At 33.8% G+C, this 26,098-nt stretch overlaps 1 protein-coding gene across 1 annotated transcript; it reads right to left on the bottom strand.

Annotated features, from left to right (window-relative positions):
* Positions 1 to 4,746: 4,746 nt before the first annotated feature.
* On the bottom strand, positions 4,747 to 23,151 carry CCD7 (carotenoid cleavage dioxygenase 7). Its single transcript, XM_082913646.1, has 7 exons — positions 22,328 to 23,151; positions 21,441 to 21,569; positions 11,256 to 11,387; positions 9,635 to 9,928; positions 8,162 to 8,241; positions 7,226 to 7,546; positions 4,747 to 5,194 (listed from the first exon to the last, which is right to left on the bottom strand). The coding sequence occupies exons 1-7, from the start codon at positions 23,097 to 23,099 to the stop codon at positions 5,030 to 5,032; spliced, it is 1,893 nt and encodes a 630-aa protein (XP_082769772.1). The 5' UTR covers positions 23,100 to 23,151; the 3' UTR covers positions 4,747 to 5,029.
* Between the last annotated feature and the right edge of the window lie 2,947 nt (positions 23,152 to 26,098).

Raw genomic sequence — 26,098 nt, 5'->3', positions numbered from 1 at the left:
GCATCAGATTCGCCTATATCTTCACTTGGAGTTGGGGCAGGAGGAAATGGCATCAGCCTTTTGTAGTGGAGAGTCATTAGGAATATTAAGTTTTTTAAAAAAGGACATCCAATCAAGGGTAAAACCCTTGTTGCATGCCTCCTTCACTTGTCTTTCGTAGGCCTCAGTGACGTTGGCCATACCCTGTGAATATGCCTTTTCATCGGCATCTTTGATTTCAGCTTCTTTGGTGGCCAGGGCCTCCTGAAACTCTTTTTCAGCTTGAGCCATCTTTTCCTCGGCTTCTCTCCTTTGAGATTCAGCCACCTTTTTGATAGCTTCAGCAGCCTCAGCTTTTTCTTCGGCAATATTCTGGGCTTTAATTATAGCTTCGGCTTGATCCTCCAGCTTCTTCATTTTTGATTCAAGGCCTTTATTGATCTTTTGAATAGAGGAGAACTCTTTTTTCATATCGGCCAGCTTTTGCCGATCCTCAAAAGACTGCATTGAGAATGAATGGGCGTGCTGGATGGCCTGAAAGAGAACAAAGGTATTAAAGAATATCCAAAGTGTGAAATAAGGAGAAAGAAAAAATTTACCAAGAAGAAGACGCTTACCTGAATAGAGTGCTGTAACATTAAGGCATAATTTTCATATTCGCTGTACTTGGCATTCCGCTTCAAGTCACCTGGGAGAAGTAAAGCAATGCTGAGTGCAACGCCGACATTGATATCGTCGGCACTGTCACTTGCCATTATAGGCTTATCCTCTAGGGTGATCTCGGGGGCCCAGTGGACAGCTGGTTTCTTTGACCCCGAAGTCGTCGCAGAAGAAGATCTCTGCTTTTTGGATTTTGGGGACTCGGATGGTTGAGTTTCAAAACGCCTCTTCCCAGCAGAGGGTTGAGGTTTGTCGCTCTCTGCCAACTATGAGATAGGCAGGCTATCTTCGGACTCGACCTGAGTTACCTTAGGCTTTGGTTGAGCCTTTTTTATTCTCTTTGGCTTAGGTGGAGGAAGGGTTTGTGCTGGTTAATCATCAACCGATGTTGGAATACTGGCCAGAAGATCTTTTGCGACAGGCTTAGGGCGACCCATCTCGGCAGTTAGGACAAGTCGTCGCCGACGTTTTCGTTCTTCAATTGGAACCAAGTATGGAGATGAAGAAGATGGCTGATCTGCTGGATCAGATGTTGATCCTTGGTCTGTTCGCGATGATGAAACAACTGGAAGAGTTGTAGCAGAGGAAGGAGATGAGCTCTTCTTTTTCTTTTTCTTGGGGATGTCGGGGAGAGCTGATCTGTATGTTGGGATGAAGTTGAGAAGCAGGGGTGCCTTTCGCTTCTCGATTGGCAAACCCAGAAGTCTCTTCAAGTCTTGGCTGGGGACAAAGGATTGGCGGAAATTTTTTGGTGGCTGGCGAACAGCTGCAAAAAGAACAGACGTCAGAAACAGACAGAATATTTAAGACTTTGAAAGAAAATAGGCAAAGCTAAATGCTGGGCTCTTACCTTTGCCCTCTAAAACTGATCGGGAAAGAGGATAGTGATGGATGTCCTCGTCTGGAGCAAACTCCCAATTTCCCGAGGAAATAAGATAGTCATCACCAGCCCCCTTGTTGGAGTCTGGGAGGTCGGCTACGATTTTGAATTCTGTAGACCTCGGCTTAAGATAATAAATGAAGCCTTTTTCTTTCAAATTAAGGGCACATATGGTGTAACAATATTGTATATCGGCTAGGGTGATCCTAACGTTTTCCTGTCTTGCTAAGGCGATTATACCAAAAATCACTCGATAAGAATTGATTGCCAGTTGCATGGGGTTCAACTTATAATAAATGAAGGATCTCGCGAAAAAGGATGTTGAGTGGGAGCCGGAGTCCGCACTCAGTAAAAGCTACAATGGGAAGGGGTATGGCGTTTTCTGTAGGCATGATGGAGTCATCATCCCCAGCTAGTCTCGGGTGGACATCGGCAGGGATGGAGAACTCCTGCCTAAAGTACTCAAGTTTGGTCGGGGTATCTACCCTGTGTCTCCACATACCCATGATATCGGCCTGAATCAGAAGGGTTGAAATTCAGAAGAAAGATGTTTCTTATAGATGGGACCTCGACAAAAACCTAGGTTTGGGCTGGTACAGAAATTTGTAAGGAATGTTTCAGTTTTGCCCTAAATCGTGGGTTCTACAAACAAATCCCAAACCTAAAGCTATGAAGATGAAGATGAAGATCGAAGGCACAAATCTGGAAAATATACAAAAAAAAAACAGAAAACAAATACGCAGTTTCAGAGTCAAGAACAGAGATGGACTATCAAGAACATAAAAAATACAAAGGGTTGAAGGCCAAGAACAGTGGTAAGGCGTGCAAGAAGAACTATGAACAGTACATGTGTTTAGGGCATAAACATAAAGCAAAGTTGACACATTCAGGTGTATGAATCACAAAAATTAAAAGTTTCGACAGATGCAGTAAAAGCCACAAATAATGAAGAATCTTAACAGAATTAAAAAGGAAAAGGAACGGAAGCTTACCAGAAAAAGGGAGACCGGAAAGGGATTTGCCGATGTCCTACGACGGTTGCAGGAGCAGAAGACCGGTGGAAATCTCGCCGGAAGGGATGAACGGAGAAAGTTGCAGAGCTTGGGAAGCTTGAGCGATGACGGATTTGCAAGAAAGAGTTTTAGAGAGAGAAAAAACAAGAGAACTCAAATGCAAAAGTGAAGAGACGGATAAAAGGGAAAAAGTTTTTGATTAAACAGAAACGGCGGCAAAAGCAATCAATACGCCTAGAAGAACGAAGGCGTCAGACGGCGCACGTGAAGAAAGAGGCGGCTAATAGGCACGTCACGTGTACGGTCCAGTAAGAAGGAAACGCGTGGCTAAAACGGTTGGGTTGAAGTACATGACAGCTCATGCGCGTAAGAAGATCCTTAAAAATCTTGATTTTTTAGGGAAAGCATGTCGGCCAGAAAATAGATGATCTCGGCTATCAAACTTTAAGCCGATTTACTGGAAGAAAATACAGATATAGGTTCCATCACCTCAGAATGCCGAGGTAATAGAACCTAGGGGGCAATTGTGGGGATGTATTTTCTGAATACCAACACGTGGCAAGGTGACGCCGACGTGTCAGCCGAGGTGCCACGTGTCTTGGTTGTGACGCCAAGGTTATCTCGGCAAGGCCGAGGTTATCTCCGAAGATATCGGAATCCGAGATAAATGGATAAAAGATAAGGGACAAGAGTCCTAGAGTAAAGAGGGGATTTAGCCAAGATAAGGATAAAGCTCTTAGGGAGTTTATCTTTATCTCTTGAGGAGTCCAAAGTAAGTACTAAATTGGAGTCCATAGAAGTCAAGCTTCTGATAGGACTAGGATTGAGTAAACTATAAAAGAGAGGCACCTCCGTGGGTCTAAGGTACGCAATTTTATGCTTTGAGTAGTGAGTTTAGCACTTGATTATCTTTGAGAGATATACTGACTTGATCGTCGGAGTGCCCCGGGTGGAAGAGCCACCGCCGGAGCCTTCTCTTTCTGTTGCAGGTTAGCTGAAGCCATCTATTCTGCCGGTACTCTCCAGTTGATTACTAGGCGGGCAGTGTGGTCAGAAAATTACCCACACATCACTAATAATGACATCACCGTTACATTACAAAAATTTCATAAAATTTTCATAGATAATATGGTTCATAATTTTTAAAATGTCCTTAACATTTCACTCTAATAATATTTTTATAATATTTTTATTTAAAATTTTTTCTTTATATTTACAAAATAAAAAAATTCCAAAATTCAGGAAATACGTTACCTCCGTGGTCCCTCACTTCCTCCGTCACTGGCGATTATGTCTTCATTCTATCAATTAATTAGATGTTTGAGCAGGCACCTAATAACTCATACTTGCCTCAAACAATTACCAATTGCTTTCTTTATTACATCACCCCAAACCAAATTTATTCATCTTCAGTGGTGTTTCTTTTTATGTAACTAGTTTTGATTTTTTTTTTTTTATAATTATTGATGAATGGTTGTTGTACGTTGATCCGAAATCCAAGTAACGCGCTGAGTCCCATTTTTTAGAGAGACTTTTGAATTTAATTTAGGCTTTGTGTATTTTGACATGAAATATTTTATTATTTTTTGTTATTTGATTGAACAAAAAGTAAGTAAAATATTTTTTAAAGAAAATATTTTTACATCACTTTCTTAAAAATGACTTACCTATAAAATTTTGATAAGTTAATTTTTACAAAGTTGACTTTGACTTATTACATTTTCAATACATATTTTGGGAAGTGACTTTTTTTTAACTTATTGACTTATTATAAAAAAATATATAAAAAAATAAAAACGTGTTGTGACCAAAATAAATTAATAAGGTGGTTTTTTTCTATCTTCTTAAAAGAAACCTTAGTTTTTTCAAATAAATATCTTAGCTTACTAAAATAGCATAATATATTGAATCAAAATTTCTCTTTTAGGTAATAAAATATTTTTGTTTTAAGTGTCAACTAAACGCCGAAAAACAAAAACAAAAATATTTTTTCTATGTCAAATCAATTTACAAGAAAAATACTTTTTTATAAAAATCTTACGTCAAAACAATCAGAACTTTACAAAATTCAAAAATGTGAAACAACCAAACAATGATAACTTTCTCAAAAACACTTTTCAAAACAAAATTCTCAAAATTAACTCAAAAAATTCATTGGTAGCAAAACCCAAAACCCAAGTAAATAAAAAACATCCATGATCACATTCTCACGAATTAATAAATCAAACTAGTTTGTAACTTGTTTAAAAAAACCCTTGAGCACGATTACATTATCTTTAAGAGTTTTGTAAAATAATTAAATCAAACTATGTAACTTGTTTAAAATGATCATCTAATTAAACTCTAAACCCCTAGTATATGAAATACATTCTTGCATAATTTTACTATGTGCAAGTGAATTTCATTCGCCCAAATTTTCACCCTTTCTTCATACCTATTGCTTGCTGGCCAACCCAAGTAAATAAAAAAACATCTATGATCAAATTTCACTATTTTGCTAAATATGAAATACAGAGGTAGAAGAAGGGGCCCAAAAGCCATGAAAACCAAGTGGGAAATTCAAAGATCTGGGAACTTCAAGTCTTGCAACAAGTGCACCAGTTTTGCCAATCTTCTTGGAACTCAAGACAACAAGGTAGCATCTTTGTGTTGAAACTGCATACTGCAAAACTCAACCACATGGCATTGGTGTTTTAGTACATCTAAATGGTTCAAACCAAAAACAAAATGTACATGTAAATAGTTAGTTAGGCATATGTGATTTGGCAACTACGTTCAAGCCTATTGTTTTAGAGTGATGCTATTAGCACCCCATCAATTATTTTAGACCCCTACTTATAAATTGTAACACCCGTAAAATTTCTTTTATCCCTCCAAATAATACCAAAATTATCCTTGTAAAAACATTGCATTCATTCAAATGCACACCCCCACACCCCCTACTTCCCAAAAAGTCTCTCAAAATCCTAACAAAATCCACGACGGTGGAACCTCCCAAAGTCAGTAGAGAAAATTTGTGGTGATTAAGAAGTTTTTTCTTTACTTCATTACGAGATTTATCAATCTTTTTGATTTTTTTTTTTTTTTTCTGTTACCTCTTTTCACACACACAACATAATCCACTTTCATACTTCTCTTATTGGTTTTTTGTCATTTATCCATGGTGCGACTGTACTTGTATGCTCTCTGTGTGAGCAAAACTAGGTAGGATTTCACTTATCGGTTGACTACCCAAGGGTGGTCCGACCTCCTTTGTTTGTCTGCTTTTGCTGCGCAACTTTGGTTATTTGTTCCCGAACAAATAAAAAATGTTTGGTTGCCTGTTCCCGAACAAATAAACAATGTTCGGGCTTGTGTTCCCAAATTTCGGTCAGATGTTCGGGAGTTCAGTCCCAAAAAAATGGCGAACAGTTTTTATTTTTTATTTTTTTTTACTTTTTTCAAGAAATTTATCCTTATAAAGCCTATCTCCTCTGAGCTAAGAAAGCCATCAAAGTTATAAACATTTTCTAAATTTTTGTTGTCGTACTCCTCTTGTCTCATGGAGTTGTTGTTATTGGAAAAACTTCAATGTAATCAAATGGTTGCCATCGTTACCGCCATAATAATGCTGCCAAAGGGTTTTCAAGGTTTTGAGGATGGGTAGGTTTTGAAAGTGGGATTTGGAGAAGATGGATGAGTGGTGATGAAAGTAGGAGCTCTCATAAATCCTAACTAATGATGTAATGGGTGTGTGGGCTTAATTGTGAGATAGGATGTCCCAAAATTATTGATATCTTTTTTAATAATTTCATTTGAAGTTATTATTGTAATAAATAAATAAAAAGAGCTAAAAAATAGGAGGTCCAAAGTAATTGATGGGGTGCTAATTGTAGCACTCTTGTTTTAATGGTAAATTACACTCACCTCCCTTGAGGTTTGAGAAAAATACAATTACCTCCAGAAGTTTGATATAATTATATAAACCTTCTTTTTAATAAAGTTAAAACGATCAAAATTAATATAAATGATGAATAGAGACTAAAATAAATAAAGGTAAATACCTACATTTGGTAAATAAAGTTAAAACCACCTTGAAAATATATATTTTTTCTTTTTTCTTTTTTGTCAAGAGAAGGACAAAGAATAGGGAAAAGGAAGCTACATTTGCAATGATAAGACCTGACCTAGGCATTACATGAAGTAAGGAAGCGCCTCAACCACTAGGCCAACCCCTTGGACTTCCAGAAAACAACTTTTCACTTCCCTCAAGTTTAATAAAAATTTATAGATTATTGACGATTGTAAACACAATGACTAATAATTTTAAATATGTGCTATCAGAGGATGTGCTAAGTATGGGATCTTCTGGTCTCAAAATCTCTATTCCTTCTCCCTAATGCACTTAAACTACACAATCTACTTCCCTCAAGTTTAATAAAAATTTATAGATTATTGACGATTGTAAACACAATGACTAATAATTTTAAATATGTGCTATCAGAGGATGTGCTAAGTATGGGATCTTCTGGTCTCAAAATCTCTATTCCTTCTCCCTAATGCACTTAAACTACACAATCTAGTAAAAATGTTCAAATACGAAAATCTCAAAGCACGATGGTGCAGCTGACTGAAATGCATTGAAAATAGAAATTTTAAGGACAGATAATATCGCGTCATGAAAAAATTGATTTATGAAATTGAATGTGCTCACCTCTACCACAAGAATGTAGCCATCATCTTCTTCTTCTTGGGTTCCTTTGGGGACAAAAATGGGCTCCCCAATGAACCTTCTGCTCCCAACAGACCAAGTATGGATGGACTTATTCAAAGTGTTTAGTTTCAGCACCGTGTCGAATGGGAAATGTGGCAATGCTTGGCGTGAACCAGAGGTAGTTGCTGCATAAATGTACGTGTTTTTGGCACCTGAGTAGTCTTGATTTATCACTGGGAAATCTGATGCCTTGTTCCATTCATTCAATGGCTTCACTGAACATTCTTGGCATTCACCATTTGCATCCAAGTTGATTGACACCTGCATTAACAAATCCAGCTTATACTCTAATTAACTTAAACCCTCTTTGATTTCTTGGCAATAGATGCAAAGGCCCAAAAATTAGATGACCTTTTGTGATATATCTTGGGAAAATTCTAAATGTACTGAATTTGATCATGCAACCCAACACAATTCTCTCACTGAGTCGAATTGGATTCCGTGCATGCAGAAGAATCATAAATTTTGTGGGCACATGATTTTGTGTCCTTAGATTCCTTTGTTCTTCTGTCCCAATCCACTCTCAACTATTAAATGATCATGTGTTTGAGATTTATGTATATCGAAATTATATAATTCAATACCTCACAATCTTAACCACATATGGTGACATTCAATAACAAAATTTGATTTTGAAATGAAACCCACTAAAATAACATACAAGCCTCATAGTTTGTAAAATAAGTTTTGCAAATTTCATTTGTATGCATCAGTTTATGTACTTACAGAAAAAATATCTAGAAATGTTTCAAAACATGGAATGTGTAGTCCGTACCAAATCAAGTTTGCATTACAGTATAAATTTAATCCTGAAAACTTTTTAAAATTAAAAGAATCAAATTGCTTTGAGTTGATGTAGAGAGTGAGAGAGAGAACCTGAACAAGGTGAGGCAATAAGTTCTCTTCTTTTCGATTCATCATGGAAGGGTCTAGTTTACCACTCCGCCAATCATATCCTGTTGCGACACAAACAAAAAATTATTCTAACATTACCAAAGACGCTAATAAATGTGGTTTGGGACAAAATAATTTGCCGTCAAAAAATATTTATTTGGGACATTTATTCCAATAAGTTTTATGGGTGATATAGTTACCAAAATATCTCTAATAATATTCGCATTGACAGTGAATGTTCCGTGATATAAATATTCACACTGTCAAATACGAATGTTCATATCAAATCTTTAAAAAATATATATGAATGTTTACATCACCAAATTGTTAAACGTTCAAAAAAATATTTGTAAAGATAAAATTGTCTATTATATACCTTAAATATGATAATTAAGATTTGTTTAATCAAATAATCAAATAATATAACTTATTGCAATATAAGAATATGTTATGAACTAATTGAGATACAAGTATTTAAAAAAGGATTTTCTAATAAATCCCCCTATTTATTTTTGAGACAACAATTTTTCTCTCAAAAATAGAGTAATTCATTACTAAATACTCAATTTGTTGCTAAAAATAAAACAATGTCACTTTTCACAACTAAAATATTTAGTGATTTTGTTCTTAATTTTTTTTAAAATAAAACCTTGATTTGTTGTGGTCATAATTAAAACTATGGTAAATTACAAATATACTCCTCAAATTTACTTAAAATTCGAATTTCTCTATGTGATTATGGAAATTATAAATACCCCCTTATTAGAATTTTTCATTTAACATAAATAACAGAAAAATAAATTTTTTAACTACTCTCCTATATAACAATAAAATTACAAGAATAGTTAATTGAAATATATTTTTAACATCATTAAAAATTATTAATTGACTTGATAATTTATTAATAAAATTGATCATTTATTATACAATTAGAAATTTGAATGGGCATGATGTAATTTACAAAAACACGGTAGCCAATCTGCATTTTAAGAAAACCTCATGATGTATATTTATAATTCACATTAAAACTATAATAAATTGGCACAAAAAATAAACTAGAGGGACCACGTATATAATTTGTCCATTATGTTTTTAGATAAATTATAAACACATTTTTTGAGATTTGCCCAAAATACAGATTATTCATTGTGGTTTGAAAAATTACAAATATTCCTTTGTTAAAATTTTTTATTGAATAGAATTAATTGAAAAAATAAAATTTTATACAATAATAAAAAATTTTAAATTATTAATTGAAATAAAATCTTGAAATCTTTAAAAACTATTAATTGACTTGATAATTTATTAATAAAAATGACTATTTGTTATGAAATTTGAAATTTCAAGGGGCGGGATATAATTTTTAGAATCACATAAAATAATTTGTATTTTAAGCAAATCTCCGGGGTATATTTGTAATTTATCCTATTTTTTTGAATTTTAGAAGAAAATTACCGAACATTTTCTGGAAGTTGAACCAGCGATAAGAGCAAACACTGGCTTGAATGTGAATTTGAGAATTGGCATTGTCATCATCTCTGTTTTCAAAAGCATTGCCAACATGAAGTACCCACATCTGGGAAGGAGCTTCAATAGGGACTCTCCAATCTCTCTCATTGCCATTGTTGAGTTCATTACTAGTAGTAGGAGGAGAGCGAGGGAGCAAATAAATGGGAGAAGTAGGTTTGCTAGGGTTCACTGCCAATGCCGATATCATCGGCGACAACCCAAACAATGCTGCCATTGATCCTGCACTAGGAATGCTATGAACTCAGAAAAAAAAAAAAAATTACTTGTAAATTATTCAAAATTTAAATTGTGCAGATTAGATTCATTGTTAATAAGAACCTTAAATTCCACCATAAACTCACTTTCTCGATAAATTTATCGGCATTTTTTATGAGTGGGTATCTTTTTCTATCTCGGATAAGGTTATGCTTCTCTTAAGTTCAAATTTGTCAGGTTCATGAGTCCTACCATGGATTTCATTTCGATAATTTAAACTGTTGGTTTTTATAAGTCTTCTGTGTATATTAGCTATGAAAAAAAAATTAAGTCCGTTTGATAATCGTAACATTTTTCATTTCATTACGTTTTTTTTTTGTCAAAAAATATAATTGACAAGTGCTCCTTTTTAAAAATAACTATCTATTGTTAATGAATCAATTTGATTTTTCTTGTGAACAATGAATACAGAGAGACTAACAAAATGAACAAATTAGATCATCAAAATAGGACTTGTAGTAAGATTCACATGTCCATCTAAATGACTTAGGAAGAAGATTCTCTTTAGTTGGTAATTCTCCCAAGTGAAGCGTATGGTTGACTATTGGTAGGCTTACTACGGACCTAACTCAATGATTTAAATTATTTATTTTGTAGGATCATATGAAAAATATTATTTATGCAAAAAAATTAAATTGATTATACAATACAATTATTGCCACATGATCAAATTGTATTAATTTTTTTAAAAAATAAACGACAAATATAATTTTGAAAATAAACATCTATTTTTCAAAATCAAAAATTCAAATCATTGAACCAAATCCTAACCCAATGAAGAGCTCTTCAACCGAAGAGAATCTCAATACTTATATTTTTATCCAGGCAAATATGATGATACACATCTTTTTAAGAGTGCGTATCATATGATCCTGTTAAATGTTTTTGTAGTATGTGTTATATATTTTTTTGATAAATATTATATATTTTCTATAAGAGTTACAACTATTTGTGATAGAGAAATGAAGTTACGCATTTTGTGATAATATTGCTCATTTTTAAGTAATGTTATATATTTTTTTATCTAAACATTTTCTAACTACAAAATATGTAATAATATCACAAAATACATAATATTACTATAAAAATGCCTAACTTTAATTTTCAACCGCAAATTGTCATAACTCTTACCAGAAAAATATATAATATTTATCATAAAAATACGTAATACATATAATAAAAACAGATAATAAGGTACATATAATACACACCCATTAAAGATTATGTACGATAAGATTTCCCTTTTATCAAATAGTGTTTTTGCTTGTGTGTATGTTAAACTATTAATTACCAGTTATATCAAGCTTGATGCGATTGCCAAATAATATGTAATGAGAGTCTGTAAATGCCCAGTCGTGGATCATTAGGTGATCTGGGATGTTGAATTCTTTCTTCTGTACCATCTTAAAATTTGAATCAAATTCTGCAAAAATAAATAATAAATTGAATTATTGAGTGAGAAACAAAAAATTATATTTTTCATTCAAGCCAAAGGTACTGCGGTCATTTTTCAAATATTTTTTAAAAAGCATCATACCCTTCAAAAAATACAAGGTAAGAGTTGATTATGAGTTTATATCCTCTCATATCAGATGTGATCCGTAGATATGATACGTCATGTTTTATGTGTGAGAGAGTTATGTTCATAATCAAATTTTATGCACTAAAGAAATTTGGATAATTATATCGGTAGTTTCTACATTTTGTTTATTGTGTCATTTTGGTCCTTACATTTTTAATTACCTCAATCTTGATCCGTAATTTTAAATTTTGTGTTAATTTGGTCCAGTTAATAATTCTATTAGCATTTTTGACAGAAAATAGTCATTGAATCAGTTGAAGTTAACTCACTAAGTTGAGCAACTTTATAATTTTACTTTTACAAATATGATACATGCCACTTATATGTATAATTTTTATATAATAAAAAAAAAAAAAACTAAGAGTTGTAATCCATTGTATTAAATTGAAATAAAGTCATAAATTTAAAATAAAAATTAAATTAATTAAAATTATAAGAATTAAAATAATATAAGGAATAAAATATGAGAACTAATGTAATAATTTGCCAAAAAAAAATTATATTAAACAAAACCCTTTTTTTTAACATTTTATTTTACTTGATATATACAAGTGAGTGTTATATGTATATTGGTTCACACGGGGCCCCCGGTCAGAAATATATGAACAGAACATGTGTGTTTGTAACATTAGTTTAGATTAAATAAAATGAAAATGTTGTACACAAATTGATTTTTTAGTAAATTTTCTTGTCACTGGCTAGAGATAAAGATAATAAATGTTATATGTATTTATTAGAAAATTATAATGTACAGCTCTTTAAAATAAGTGTATCATATGCACCTTTAATTATATTATTTTTTATTTAGTTATGACTAATTTTTTTTAATTATGACATTATTTTAGTTTTGACTCATGAGTTATTTAATTATGCCTCATATTATGTTTAATTATGACATTTTTTTCTTCTTTTTTTAGTTATAACTCAAAAAATTAAAGTTAAGTCATTTTTCTTTTTAATTGTAAGGTGCATATGAAAAGTGTGCACCATAGTGTTTTTTGTATTTGTTAGTGCGAGTTTTATTACCAAATTTTATATTAAAAAAATTTATTTATATATAACATTACACTATATAAATGCGTTGATCATTTTTTTTTTAAAGGAATAGGATCCTTCCGGTCAAAATCTAGATTGGAGGGCATTGTTCGGGGTAGTGGGATCCATTACAGGCCCTATTTTGATGATTTGAATAATTCATTTTATCGGACACTTCATATATTTCATCCATAAAAAAATTAGGTCGATCTGGTAAATATAATTTGTTCAATTTATTGCATTTGTTATTGTTAGAGTATATAATATATTAGTAGATAGTGAGCCTCCCTTTCGGTGCCTTTAGGTGCTAGTGCTTCACTTTCCATCATGAGCTTAAACATGTATTGTCTGTAACCTTCTCCTATATAAAGGAGCCACTGAACACAACATACATCAATCATAATACATACAATTTATTTTCTCTGTAATTCTCTCTCTATCAATTTATCTTACATGGTATCAGAGTTAGGTTAAGAACTTAGTATTTTTCGCTTCACCGGCGGGCGGCAACCTCGCCCGCCGGATCTCAACCTAGTCTGCTAGAATTTTCTACACATACCTTCACTCTTCTTCACCACCTCGCCGAAGCAAACCCAAAATCCCTCTCGGACATTTCGTCGAACACCATGTCTGCAACAATGATGGGCATGACACACACAGCACACCTCTCACACATGCACTCTCTCTCCATGCATGACAAAGATACACAGCAGTAGCAGCTGAAACCAATCTCCCTCTCTCTGCCACGAGCGTGAGAAAAAGAACCAAGGACCAACATCCCCGTCACCTCCCTCGCCAACTGCGCCGTCGCTCTCGGCGTCTGATTCATCGCCTTCCACAACGAGCAGTCCGCCGGTTACGCCGCCTCCGCCTACGGCTTCCTCACTGGCCGTCCCGGCATCCTCCTTACCGTCTCTGGCCCCGGCTGCGTTCACGGCCTCTCCAACGCCGCCATCAACGGCTGACCTATGTGATGGCTCTCTTTGTTGCAGTTGTAATGGTGGGTTCGGTTGAGTCATCAAGGTATGATGAGTTGTTTCAGCCCAGCTGGGCAATGGACCATTTCACCTATGAAGGAGAGCTTCTCAAGATATAACTAGATAACTATTCTGGTGCTGGGTTTTCATCCAAAAGCAAGTATTTGTTTGGGAAAGTCAACATTCAGATCAAGCTCGTGGAGGGTAACTCTTTAATAATCAACCCACATGCCCCAAGATATTTCACTTAAAAAAAAAAAAAAAAAAAAAATCCACACGCACTAACAAACTGCTATTGCGTAGCACGTGGGTACTACACCTCCATATATACACACACCGCCATTGTATTTTGAAAACCATGGGCTCCTACCAAATCGGCGGGAAATTGGAAACAATTTTGAACCAACCTCCACTGTCACCTTGCACGTGGTCTGTGATTTCTTTATTTGTTTCTTTATTTTTTTTTTATATTTTTTTATCTTTTCTTTTTTAACATATAATCATCTCTCCCACTATCTGTCCCGACATTGATTCCGGTCAGTTTCTACATCGGTCCGGCATGACCCCGTAAACTGTCCCGACATTGCTTCCGGTCAGCTTCTACAACGGTCCGGCATGACCCCATAAACTGTCCCGACATTGATTCCGGTCAGCTTCTACATCGGTCCGGCATGACCCCGTAAACTGTCCTGCTACCATGGTCCGACACGACCATACAGTGTCTTCACCAACGGTTTGACACGGTCATACAGTGTCTACTATCCTCTTTTATTTATGTATTAGTTTATTTTCACGTTTTGTTCCTTTCCAAACTCAAGTCGGTTTGTACCTATCCTCCTTGAGTTTGACGGGGGCTGTTAGAGTATATAATATATTAGTAGATAGTGAGCCTCCCTTTCGGTGCCTTTAGGTGCTAGTGCTTCACTTTCCATCATGAGCTCAAACATGTATTGTCTGTAACCTTCTCCTATATAAAGGAGCCACTGAACACAACATACATCAATCATAATACATACAATTTATTTTCTCTGTAATTCTCTCTCTATCAATTTATCTTACAGTTATAAAAAAAAAATGTATGGTTTATTTTTAAAAACATAATTTTCGTCCATTTTTTACGTGAAAAATATAGTAAATGAACAGGTTACAATTATCAGATCAATCTAACTTTTTGTATGGATAAAATACATGAAGTGTTCAACAAAATGAACAATTCAGATTATTAAAACGAAATATGTGGTGAGTCACATGAACCCAAATAGCATTCTCCAATCCAAATTTTACAATGGAAGGGAACGACCTCCTTTTTGGAATTGTTATTAGGATAATATTAGTGGAACCAAATTTTCTACCAAATAAATGATCAAATATCTCGTGGGGTTTACAATTTTATGAACTCTATACCTAAATGAGACATTTAATTATTTATTTAATAGAAAATTTAAGACATATAATATTTTTTCTTGTTATTATAATGAGATGCATTCCTTGTCAACAACATTACTTTTGTCATTATTTATAGGATGCATTTACTTTGTAAAATTGTATTTACAGAATATAAACATAAAATTGTATTTAGTGCTTTGCCCACTTCACTTTCACACATGATATGCTAGAAAGAAGCCAATACTTTTTAGTCAATTCTATACTCAAAAAAGGAAGGAAGAAATTTAGAAACACAAGAGACAAAAGGATTGCACAATAATTAAGGATATTAATTATATTTATTTGTTTATAGGTCTTAATTGGTAAATTTATTATTGTAAATTTATTTATAAAAATAAGAAAGATTGATAAGTTTATTAATAGGGCTTAATAGACAATAATTTTTAATGTAAAATCTATTGATAATTTATCCCAATAATTGTTGGGTATTGTGAAAGTAGTATGTAATGTTATTTGTATTGTGATCTAAATTAACCGCATAATGAGAAATCTTACTATGAGATCTCATGTAACTCCCCGTTACTAGTTAGGAACGAGGAATGACTCACTTGAAATTTGTTTGAAAATTTATTTTTTAAATATTTTTTGATATTATACACACAAAAAACCGTGTAAAAAAATAAAATAATGAGTTGACTTGTTATAATGATTTTTTGACTTGAACATCGTGTTCCCGAACAATGATATATTTGTTGGGGTATATCTCTTTATTGGAGTTTGAGACCCAATTAATTTTAGAAATTTTTTTTTAATTTGGTTTGGAATTTGTTATAATATGTTTTTAATATATTATATTTAATTTGTAGAGACCCAATTCAATTTGATAACAATAAAGATTTTGATAAAAGACCTAAGACTCAATAATATATATATATATATATTGCTTTAGTCTTCCGAAAGATTAGAGTGAGACAGCAACTATTTGATTATTCATCCTTGGTAAGTATGCTACAAATTGATTCAAGTTTTTTTCTTCCAAAGCACTATTATTCGGCTGCTGCTGTGTGAAATTTTCTTTACTTCGTTTCGGCTGGTGTGGTGAAGTTAATTTGGGTTATTATTTTGGGTCTTTTTTAACTCTGATTCTAAAGATTTTTGTTCATCTATTTGGTGAGATCTTTCCTCTTTATTTATTTGTGATTTTTTAGAATTCACCTAAGGGTAGTTTATGAGATCATTCGTGTCTCGTTTGTAATCGTTTGGAAACTCTTTGGTTAATAGTGGAATCGAATTTTGATCCAGTAAACGTACCTCACATTGAGGGAACCACATAAAAATTCTTGTGTTGCTTTTAACTTAATTTTTTCGCATTAGTTTTTAGTCCCATTGATTGATTTACTTGTGGAAAAATTTATATTTTCCCTAACAACTGGTATCAGAGCTTACGGTTTATTTGAGTTTATTTATTTGTGTAAATCAATGGAGGGAAACGTGGGTCGTATGTCTAGCTTCAATGGAAGCAATTGGGTAACTTGAAAAACTAAAATGGAGGACCTATTATTTTGTAAAGATTTGTATGGGTCTATTGAGGGTGATAGTGGCAAACCCGAATGTATGAAAGATGATGAATGGAATAGGTTTAATCGAAAAGCCGTTGGTGTTATCCGTCAATGGATTGATGACAGTGTGTTTCATCATGTTGCTACTGAAACTTCAACACATGATTTATGAAAAAAATTAGAAGGCCTTTATGATAGGAAATCAGCTACAAATAAAGTTTTTCTGTTTCGTAAGTTGGTTAATTTAAAATATAAAGAGGGCAATCTCATTCCAGAACATCTGAATGAAATAAAGAGTATTATTAACCAACTTGCTTTTATGAAATTTATTTTTGATGATGAGTTGAAGGTTTTGATGCTACTTAGTTCTTTACCCGAAAGTTTGGAGACTTTGGTTGTGACCGTTAGTAATTCGGCGCCCGATGGAGTTGTCACAATGAGCCAAGTCACTAGTAGCCTGTTGAATGAAGAAACTAGAAGAAAATCAGCGGATTCCTTTCATTCAGAAGCATTTGTTGTGAGAGGCCGAAGCAAAATAAGGAGGAGGAGTAAGACTCCTCATGGTCGTGATCAAAGCCGTGACAAATCAAGAGATAGTTCTTTTTCAAAGAAAGACATTGAGTGTTACTATTGCCATGAGAAATGACACATGAAGCGGGAATGCCGAAAGCTCAAGAACAAGGAGAAAATGCGTGACAGAAGTGTTGATAAGAAGCAAGAAGACACAACGGCAGTTATTACCAATGGTGATCTCATAGTCGTTTGTGAAGATGATTGTATCAATTTTGTGGGCCAAGAAAGCAATTGGGTGATTGATTCCAGTACTTCTTTTCATGTGACTTCTCGAGTTGATTTCTTCACTACCTACACCAAAGGAGATTATGGTTCTGTTCGAATGGGTAATGAAGGTTTGTCCAAGATTATTGGCATGGGTGATGTTTGCTTAGAAACAAATTTGGGCTACAAGTTGTTGCTTAAAAATGTGAGGCATGTTTCCGACATTCGCCTCAATTTGATCTCTACTGGGAAGCTAGATGATGAAGGCTTCAACAACAAATTTGGTGATGGAATATGGAAGCTCATAAAGGGTTCTTTGGTGGTGCCTAAGTGCAAGAAGACTCATACACTTTATTCGATGCAAGGAAAAATTTGTAAAGGTGTTGTCAATGCACTTGAAGATGATACTTCTACCGAATTGTGGCACAAGCAACTTGGCCATATGAGTGAAAAAGGGCTACAAGTTTTGTTCAAGAAAGAGCTTTTATCCGGTTTGAAAGGTACACATCTTAAAACTTGTGTTCATTGTTTGGCAGGTAAACAACATAGAGTTTCTTTTCATAAAAATGTTGCTTCTAGAAAAGAAAATATGTTGGAGTTGATTCATTCGGATGTTTGTCGTCCTTTAAAAGTTAGAACACATAGTGGTGCACTTTATTTTGTTACTTTCATTGATGATTATTCAAGGAAAGTTTGAGTTTTTCTACTAAAAACTAAAGATCAAGTTCTATAAGTAGTTAAGCATTTTCAGGCCATGGTTGAAAGAGAAACAGGGCAAAAATTGAAGTGCATCCGATCAGACAATGGTGGTGAATACATTGAGCCATTTGATGAGTATTGTCGAAGCCAAGGTATTCGGCACCAAAAGACAGCTAAGAAGACTCCTCAACAAAATGGGGTTACCAAGAAGATAAACCGCACCATTGCGGAAAGAACAAGGTATTTGCTTTCACAAGCTAAATTGCCAAGATCTTTTTGGGGTAAGGCAATGAAGACAGCGGTTGACGTGATTAATTTGTCTCCTTCCTATCCTTTGAATGCTAATGTTTCAGAAAGAGTTTGGACCGGTAAAGATGTGTCTTATGAGCACTTGAGAGTGTTTGGTTGTCGAGCCTTTGTTCACATTCCAAATGATGAGAGGTCCAAGCTTGATAGGCTATGGGCTTGATGAATTCGGGTATATATTGTGGGATCCGGTCGACAAAAAAGTCATTCGAAGCCATGATGTTGTGTTTCTTGAAAACCAAACAATTGAAGACTTTGGCAAAGGTGATCAACCAGAGCCAAAAACTAGTGATCTCATTGATATGGATCCATCTCCTTCATCTTCAGTTGATGATGAAAATAGGGGAGATGTGCAGCCACCTATTGAAGATGTGGAGGATGATTCTAATCCCAATGAAGTTGAGCTCGAAATTGAGAAAGAGCATCCAACTCAAGAACCACCGCCATAACTTGAGTTGAGGAAATTTAGAAGGGACCGACAACCTTCAAGAAAGCATCCTCCCAATGAATTTGTGTTGATTTCTGATCAAGGAGAGCCTGAGAGCTACCAAGAAGCAATTGAGCATACAAAGAAAAATGATTGGAAAAAGGCCATGGAAGAGAAGATAAATTCCTTACTTGAAAATTACACTTATGATTTAGTGAAGTTGCCTAAAGAGAGAAAAATTTTGAAAAATAAGTGGGTCTTCAAATTGAAGAATGATGGCAAGAATCTAAGGTACAAGGCACGTTTTGTTGTGAAAGGCTTTGGGCAAAAGAAATGTATTGACTTTGATGAGATTTTCTCGCCAGTTGTGAAGATGTCTTCTATTCGGGTTGTACTTGGCATGGCTGCAAGTATGAACTTTAAAATTGAACAACTTGATGTGAAGACTGCATTTCTTCATGGTGACCTTGAAGAAGAAATTTACATGGAGCAACCAGAAGGTTCTGTAGAGAAAGAGAAAGAGAAATTTGTTTGCAAATTGAAGAAAAGTTTGTATGCCCTCAAGCAAGCCCCGCGGCAATGATACAAAAAATTTGACTATTTCATGATCAATAATAGTTTTGTGTGTTTGTGAAAAATTTTCCGGATGGTAAATTTATTATTCTTGTACTTTATGTTGATGACATGTTAATTGTGGGTAAAGATTTTACCATGATTAACAGGTTGAAATTGGAGTTGAGCAAGCCTTTTGCTATGAAAGATTTGGGACTGGCAAAGCAAATTCTTGGCATGAAAATTGTTTGTGATCGCAAAGAGGGGCTGATTTGGTTGTTTCAAGAAAGTTACATTGAGAAAGTTCTTAAGAGGTTCAACATAGATAAAGTAAAGCCGGTTGGTTGTCCACTTGCGAGTCACTTCAAACTTAGTTTGAATCAATGTCCTACAAGTGAAAAAGACAAGGAAGATATTCTGAAAATTCCTTATACTTCAGCAGTTGGTTCTTTGATGTACGCCATGATTTGTACAAGGCCGGATATTACTTACGCCGTTGGTGTGGTGAGTCGGTTTCTCTCTAATCCGGGTAAAGAACATTGGGCAGCGGTAAAATGGGTTCTAAGGTATCTTCGAGGGACTTCGAAGGTGTATTTGTATTTTGGAGATGGTAAGCTGATGCTTGATGGGTTCACAGATTCTGACATGGCTAGTGATGTTGATTCTAAGAAATCTACTTCGGGGTATTTGATGACATTTGCAGGGGGAGTTGTAGCACGGAAATCTAAATTACAAAAATGTGTTGCTCTCTCAACTACCGAAGCTGAATTTATTGTCATTACGGAAGCTTGTAAAGAAGAGTTATGGTTGAAGAAATTTTTGCAAGAGTTGGGTTTAAAGTAAGAAAAATATGTGTTTTATTGTGATAGTCAAAGTGCTATTCACTTGAGTAAAAATTTTACTTTTCATTCGAGATCAAAACACATTGATGTGAGATACCATTGGATTCGTGATGTGTTAGATTCGAAATTGTTGCAACTCGAAAAGGTTCACACAGATGATAATATTTCGGATATGTTGACTAAGACTTTGTCAAGAGACAAACATTTAAAGTATTAAACTTTAGCGGGTATGGTTGATGTCTCCACCTAAGTCGATAAGGGGAGAATTGTTGGGGTATATCTCCTTATTGGAGTTTGAGACCCAATTGATTTTGGAAAAAGAATTTTAATTTGGTTTGGGATTGGTTATAATATATTTAATTTGTGAAGACCCAATTTAATTTGATAACAATTAGGATTTTGATAAAAGACCCAAGACTTAATAATATATATATATATATATATATATATATATATTGTTTTAGTCTTCCGAACGATTAACGTGAGGCAACAGCTATTTGATTATTCATCTTTGGTAAGTGTGCTACAAATTGATTCTAGTTTTGTTCTTCCAAAGCACTATTATTATTCGGCTGCTGCTGTGTGGAATTTTCTCTACTTCGTTTCGGCTGGTGTGGTGAAATTAGTTTGGGTTATTATTTTAGGTCTTTTTTAATTTTGGTTCTAAAAATTTTTGTTCATTTATTTGGTGAGGCCTTTCCTCTTTGTTTATTTGTGATTATTTGGAATTCACCTAAAGGTGGTTTGTAAGACCATTCGTGTCTCGTTTGTAATCATTTGGAAACTCTTTGGTTGATAGTGGAATCGGATTTTGATCTCGTAAACGTACCTCACATTAAGGGAACCACGTAAAAATTCTTGTGTTGCTTTTGATTTAATTTTTTCGTATTAATTTTTATTCCCATTAATTGATTTACTTGTAGGAAAATTTATATTTTCCCTAACAACACCAACATAATTATTATAGAGTGAATCATGTGACTAATAATTTCAATAATATCACATTTATATCACTTTGGATAAGGCTTTTTTATAATTTTTTTTTTTTTTTGTTATCAGAAATGCTATGTATCTACAAAATATCTACAAAGTATAAATTGAAATTTAGTGCAGTCTAAGTCACATGCAAAATAAATTTTAAAAAAAAATTATATTTAAGCAAAAACAATTCATAACAATTGCATTTTTAAGAAGGTACAAATCTAAACAAGTGAAAATTGTGTCATATGCCATTACTTTCACTTGCACTGTACACATGCTCACTTATAGCATCATAAAATAACAATTATTTTAAATATTTTTTTCTTAAATTTTGGGAGAGACATGTTACTCACCATAGAAGGTGAAATGACTGCAAGGGAGCAGCATATCCTCTGCATTGCATGACAGGATAAGAAGTCTATCTCTACCTGCATCTATTTTGTAATGGGATAACAGCCGCTTCGGTGGCATGTTAAACACTCCTGTCCAAGTAATAGACCCCCCCAAAAAAAATTCAATAATATAATATTTTCTTATCAAAAGAATACGAGACTTAATATTTTACATATCTAATAATAAGTTATGATATCATGATTTTTTTGTCTTGCTAGGGATACATCCACAATGACCTTATTTTGACAATATAACAGTCTAGATTTGAAGTTGAAGTAAAATGATATTATTTTTTGTAGTTTAAGAAAAAAGAGAAAATGTTTAAGGTTTTCATAAATCTTTCACAATTCAACCTATGTGATCTGATAAGTGTCAGTTTTTGATTGATTCTATACTTAATGATATGAGATCCACCATCTTTACCACATCATTTGGATGCATTTGTATATTTCTGTTCCCTTGTCCCAAATCACTCACAACCATTAGATATGTCTTGAGATTCTCAAATCTTGGAATTCTCATATAATCCAACGGTTATGAGTAATTTGGGACAGAGGGATATGAATATTTGAGTACAGAGGATCCTTACTCCATTTGTAGGTGCAAAATGTGAGTTTTTAATATTATTAAAATAAAAAAAATTGAGATATTTTGATATTTTATTTTATTTTTAAATTGAAATTGTTAAATTATATAAATGGATGACATATAATTTATAAAAACACAACAAACTCCGACGGAAAAAGAAAAAAAAATTATGACTGAGGATCAGATATTGTCCTAAAAGCAAACCCCCATCATCAAGTTTGTCTACATATTAAAAAACAATTCATAATGTAATTCATACCATATAGAATCGGTTTCAACAATGTTGCAGCCACATCCCAGAAACCACCCTTCAATTCTCCAACCATCTCCGACTCGCCGCTACCATCACCTCCACCACCGCCATCACCGTCATCATCGATCACATCAAACTTTCCTATGGTGTCCAAACTCCTTGAATCAATCTCATAAGGATCACCACCCTCCCACAAGCAAAACAGCCTCTCTCCCCACCCCAACACACTAGTATTCGCAACATTTTTCATTACCTTAGTGTTCCCAACCATCATTCCACCTTTCAAGACCGAGAACGGACCGCGGTGCGTGAACCGCCACCTCCCAGTGAGCGGGTCCCGCTCCTCGGTCTGAGCCTCAGTCTTGATGTACTTAGCCATAAATTTGACCTCTCCTTTGACCCCATCAATTGTGAAAGCTCTAAGGTACCCATGACCGTCTAGAGGGTGCACTGTGGAGCCGTGGTCATCGGTGAACACCCCCGGCCCGGTGAGATAATAGGTCCCGTACGGGAAGTCCGGTGGGACCGCTCCATCAACAACACGGAGGGTGATTGGATCAGCGGTTTCTGACCGTTGTGACACAAAGAGAAATTGGTAGTCCCAAAATGCGGCCACCGTGTCATCGACGTTTTGGGTTGAAATTACGTCCCCCGGGGCGGTGATTGAGATGGCTCGGGATATTTTTGCAGGAAAAGAAACTTTGTTCGCCGGCGGTGACTTCGCCGGAGATGCTGGGAATATTGGCGGTGGGATGCTATGGCAGGATTTGGCCTGCATTTTTGGACCGAGTGAGGGAGTTGTTTGTTTAGAATATGAATGAGGGTGGCAGTAATGCAAGTGATGAAATGTGACATGAGATATATATAGTGATTCTATATAAATTAAACAAATATATTAAATTTGTATATAGAATACCTAGTTGCATCGAAATTATTAAAAGACAAAATACCTACTAAAAAAATGATATGTATCCACTCAAATGAGATGTATACTTAAAGTTTGCGGCTTACAAGCCACATTCATAATGAATATAATCTACTGACATAACTTTTAAATATTTTTTTATTTAAACTTTTTTAATTATATAACATTGTTATTGTTACAAAATGACATTAATATTGATGATACTGTCACATTATTACTGTCACATTATTTCGGTAAAGAATTTTATATAAAAAATTTATAAGTGCAGTTATTTATATGTATATACACACCCTGTAATGGTGTTGGTGCATAGTAATCGCCATGGATATATGGGTTTTAATTACGGATTTGGCATTTGATTTGTTTGAAATTTGGGTGCAATTTCAATGTGCATGGTGGGTCTTTGTCATGTCTGGTTTCTTGAGGGCATTCACTAGGTGGATGGGCCAACTATGTACTTCACAGTTCAGGCATTGATGGCAGACACAAATTATATGGCAACTAGCTACTTATTTTATTATACCATAATGGTGTGTTTTTTAGGATTTGGCTTTTCTCCGGTTTGAGAGTCTTGTTGGGCTTGTAGAGACTTGCCACAGGTCTTGTTTTGATAATTTAAATCATTGAATGTGTAAAATTCGTCGAGTACTATATATTTATAAAAAATCACGTTAATCGGATATCGATAACTACGTGATCAAATCAGTTTTGTCTTAAAAAAAATAGACGGTGAAAAAATAAACGGTTGATAGAAACCTGATATGATGAAATAGCTATCAATATCCGATTAACATGATTTTTTACAAACATATAGTACTCGACGAGTTCTACACATTGAACGGTTTGGATTATCAAAATAGGACCTGTGGTAGGCCCCCACTGCCCCAACAACATGCTCCAGTTCGATCACGGACTGGAGGGAAGTTAATCCCTATTTTTTAATGATATTCTAATTTATTTATTTTTATATAATGGAGAACATTAATGGCATGTTAATATTGTTGTAATAATGCATGCAAATAATCATATAGTAATAACTATATTATTTGATGGATTCACAAAATATTAATGTTGATATTTTCTAAATAAGGCTCATCATATTTAGTTAGTTATTTGTCATATTACTTTTCAAATATGATAGTACTAATTACTCTAACCTTATTGTATATCTGATTGCTAAACATTATAAAAAGATAGATAATAAGAATATTACTGGAATAAGTGAGAGATAATGAGTCAATAGGATAAGTAAAGAGGATATTTGAGATAAGTGATGGAATAATAGGCAAGATATAGGAAAAAAATGTGAAAAATAACATATATTGTCATATCTCATATTTAGGAAGGCCGAGATTTGATAACATTATTGTATGCTTTATTATTTTTATTTTCTTATAATTTTTTTATCCTCCTACTATATCTCAATCTAAATGAGAATAAGTTATTCCATTCTAATAGGCTATAGTGTCATATCTTACCTAACATACTATCCCCGTCTCAAATTATGCAACCAAATGTGAGATAAATGACTTCCACAATAACTAATTCAATTCTCCTTTTTTTAATTAGAAATCAAACATGCCCCCTAAATGTGAATTTAAATCATCTATCTCCCCTCACGCTTCAATATTATTCTTTTAAGATTTTATTAATTCATATGATCACTTTTGCAAACCATGGTACAAAAGGAATTTAAAAAAAAAAAAAAATTAAAATATTGAATTATGAGCATATTCTAAAACCTTATTTGAATTGATTTCATACAACTCGCCCAAAGTGGTTGATTTTAAGAAAAAAGCAAAGTTTTGGAATCTTAATTAACTCAAAAGAAAAAGTCCAAGCCGACCTTGAGCAATAAGTTACAATAATTAATCATCACTTTGTAGAATGGTGATCTAGTGATTTGTGAACAATCCATGGGCACTTTCAATGACACACACTAAGTTGACATATAATTAACAAATTAATGCACTATAAACATGAATGATTAGTACTTTGATACCATTGAGGTTGTGTTGGTGTGATACTTTTGGGCAAAACGACAAGAAAAAGGGCCAAAACTCACTACTTTGGCCGTCTATAGAGGAATCCGATGATCCCATGATGTATAAAATAATTACCAATTGGACTCTCTCCCATGTAATATTATAAGATTTGGTGAGTTTGCATGGGATGGGAGGTTAGAAATTGAAGGTGGGTTTGACCATTACGGTCCAATTGTATGGATCTTGGTTGGGGTGGTGGTAGGACCATGGGGTTTGGGAGGTTCAAGCACATTGGAAACATGGACATCATCATTGTGAGTGACAAGTGGCTTAGTGGGTTACCATGGCTCCATTGATGATGGTTAGGTTACAACTTATGAAAGGAGAGAGAGAATATGGTCTTTAAATTTATGATTCCCTTTATTAAAATATTAACGTAATACTCGTACTATGTACGATTTAAATAAAAAAATTAATAATTAATTTTAAAATTAAAATAAAATAAATTTAATTTTAACTATATTTATCACAATTTCACTTGTGATTTTTTTCTCCTACCATTAATGCTATGTTTTAAGTTATAAATAACAATAACATGAATCATAATGTAATTAGTAAAAATTAAATAAAAATTATGATAAATTATAAAATTGCATTTTTAAATTTTTATTTTTAAGAACAAAAACTACACCTATGATGATAAAATATAAATATATTATTATTTTCTATGGGTTTCACAATTTTAATTTGCTATATATTAGATGATATCGTAAGTTATGTGAAACTCAATAATAATAATAATTATTATTTTTTACTAATTACATTTTTTTAGTATGCCATATAATAGCAATAATAATAATCACTATG

Source organism: Camellia sinensis, chromosome 2 (assembly GCF_055761805.1).
Source record: "Camellia sinensis isolate YWXY chromosome 2, ASM5576180v1, whole genome shotgun sequence".
Lineage (NCBI taxonomy): Eukaryota > Viridiplantae > Streptophyta > Magnoliopsida > Ericales > Theaceae > Camellia > Camellia sinensis.
This window is presented reverse-complemented; position numbering and strand designations above follow the sequence as displayed.